The sequence below is a fragment of the Cynara cardunculus genome, unplaced genomic scaffold (assembly GCF_001531365.2).
Source record: "Cynara cardunculus var. scolymus isolate 2C unplaced genomic scaffold, CcrdV1 Un_Scaffold_11907, whole genome shotgun sequence".
NCBI lineage: Eukaryota > Viridiplantae > Streptophyta > Magnoliopsida > Asterales > Asteraceae > Cynara > Cynara cardunculus.
In genome coordinates this window covers 1-1,822 of record NW_020207141.1, presented here as the reverse complement: position 1 = coordinate 1,822, position 1,822 = coordinate 1, and the positions used below count along the sequence as shown (strand labels likewise).

Genomic DNA, 1,822 nt, shown 5'->3' with positions numbered 1-1,822 from the left:
TTAAAACTAACTTATATTTTTTTACAAAAGCACTTATCAACTTATTATAAGTCAGAAGGGTTTAACTTCTTCAAAAAACTCTTTATTACCGGTTTAACACTGGTATAAATTGTTTATCCAAACACTCAAAAATGCTTATTACCGATATCACACCAAAATAAATCAATAAGTTGTTTTTATAAGCAAGACACCCCATAATCTAATCTGATTCTAACATTAAAGAAGTATAAACAGCTTTCCTCGTTAATAATTTCAGAGAAACATTCTTTTTTTGTAATTTCATTTCAATCAAATAATGAAAAGAGATTGAAATATATAAAGAACATGATTGATTGGTCAATACATGAGCTGTGTGAGAGTCAAATTATAACAGTCTCAAGATTTATAAATATACAATTTTTATTATTATATCTTTTAAAACAATATTTTTAAATTAAATAAATTACATTTTTAAATAAAAAAATGATATTTAAATTAATAATTTCAATCCTTAAACATCCAAGTTACATCTGGTACTCACCTGTTGACCCAGTATACAGAATGAGCCATCCATCCCCCCCGACCCCACCCCCCCTACCACTACCCTACCCCTACCCTACCCCTACCCCTACCCCCCACCACCCACACCCACATTTTTCTTATAACATGCCATTGCTGCTCCATGCTTTATATAAATCTTCACTTTTTTCATTTTCACAAACTGAAAATGGCGAAATTCAAGCTTCGGATCTTCCAATCCTGCCGATCTAAAGATCCGTCAACTCTGCCGGAGCACCCCGTTCCGGCATTTCAACGCCACAATATCTTCACCGTCGATTTCCCACCGCCGCCGACCTCCAAACAACAACAACAGCCCCATCGCTCTTCCTTCAAAAGTCAGGTCTCATCCGCCTTTGGATGCGGTTCTAAATCCGGTGATCAGTCTGACTCCGAATACTTCCAGTGGCAAGAGGACGACCAATGGCATGTTGTGGCGAAAATCTACGATGTTGAGTCACCTCGCCGGAAAATCTATAACTCATCCGTTTCCGGTGGTGATACCGATGACGACGGTTTTCCGCTCCCGTTGCTTCCTTTGCCTCCGGTGGACAAGAAGAAAAGGCGTCGTGGGAGGAGAGTGAAGTTAAACAAATTAAGAAACATCAGTACCTCCTCCGTCGATAGCGGCCTTTTCAGCAGCGAATACAGCATAGACGAGCGAGGTGAAGGCGGAGATGGCGAGGGAGATGGGGAGGAAGACGAAACGGAAACCCTAATTTCCTCTTCTAGAAGCTTCTCAACCGACTCATCAACAGATTTCAACCCTCAGCTAGAAACCATACGTGAAAGCGCGCCAATTTCACTCTCCAACCGCTACAAACTCAAAAAGAAGCGAACTTCGTCATCGAAACGTAACAACCGAGACGGCGGAGGAGGAGGAATGATGATGATGATGTGCAGAGGCGGTTCCGGTACTTCTCCTGAATGGGGATCTCCGGCGAGACTGTCGGCGTTCAACAAACTGATACCATGTAAAGTAGAAGGGAAGATGAAGGAAAGCTTCGCGGTGGTGAAGAGGTCGGAGGATCCATACGAAGACTTCAAGAGATCGATGATGGAGATGATAATGGAGAAACAGATGTTTGAAGAGAATGATTTGGAGCAACTTTTACAGTGTTTCTTGTCGTTGAATTCAAGATTTCACCATGGCGTGATTGTGGAAGCTTTCTCGGAGATTTGGGACACCATGTTTCGTGATCATTGAACTTGCTGTAGATCCATTTCCAAACTCAAAAGTCAACAAATTCTATGTTTCATGTCATCATCTAACTTATATATATAT

General features: G+C 40.9%; 1 protein-coding gene across 1 annotated transcript; it reads left to right on the top strand.

Moving 5' to 3' along the window:
- The first annotated feature begins 706 nt into the window (after window positions 1–706).
- Window positions 707–1,745, top strand: LOC112505544 (transcription repressor OFP7-like). The gene has a single exon (XM_025109440.1). The coding sequence runs from the start codon at window positions 707–709 to the stop codon at window positions 1,742–1,744; it is 1,038 nt and encodes a 345-aa protein (XP_024965208.1). The 3' UTR covers window position 1,745.
- Window positions 1,746–1,822: the final 77 nt, after the last annotated feature.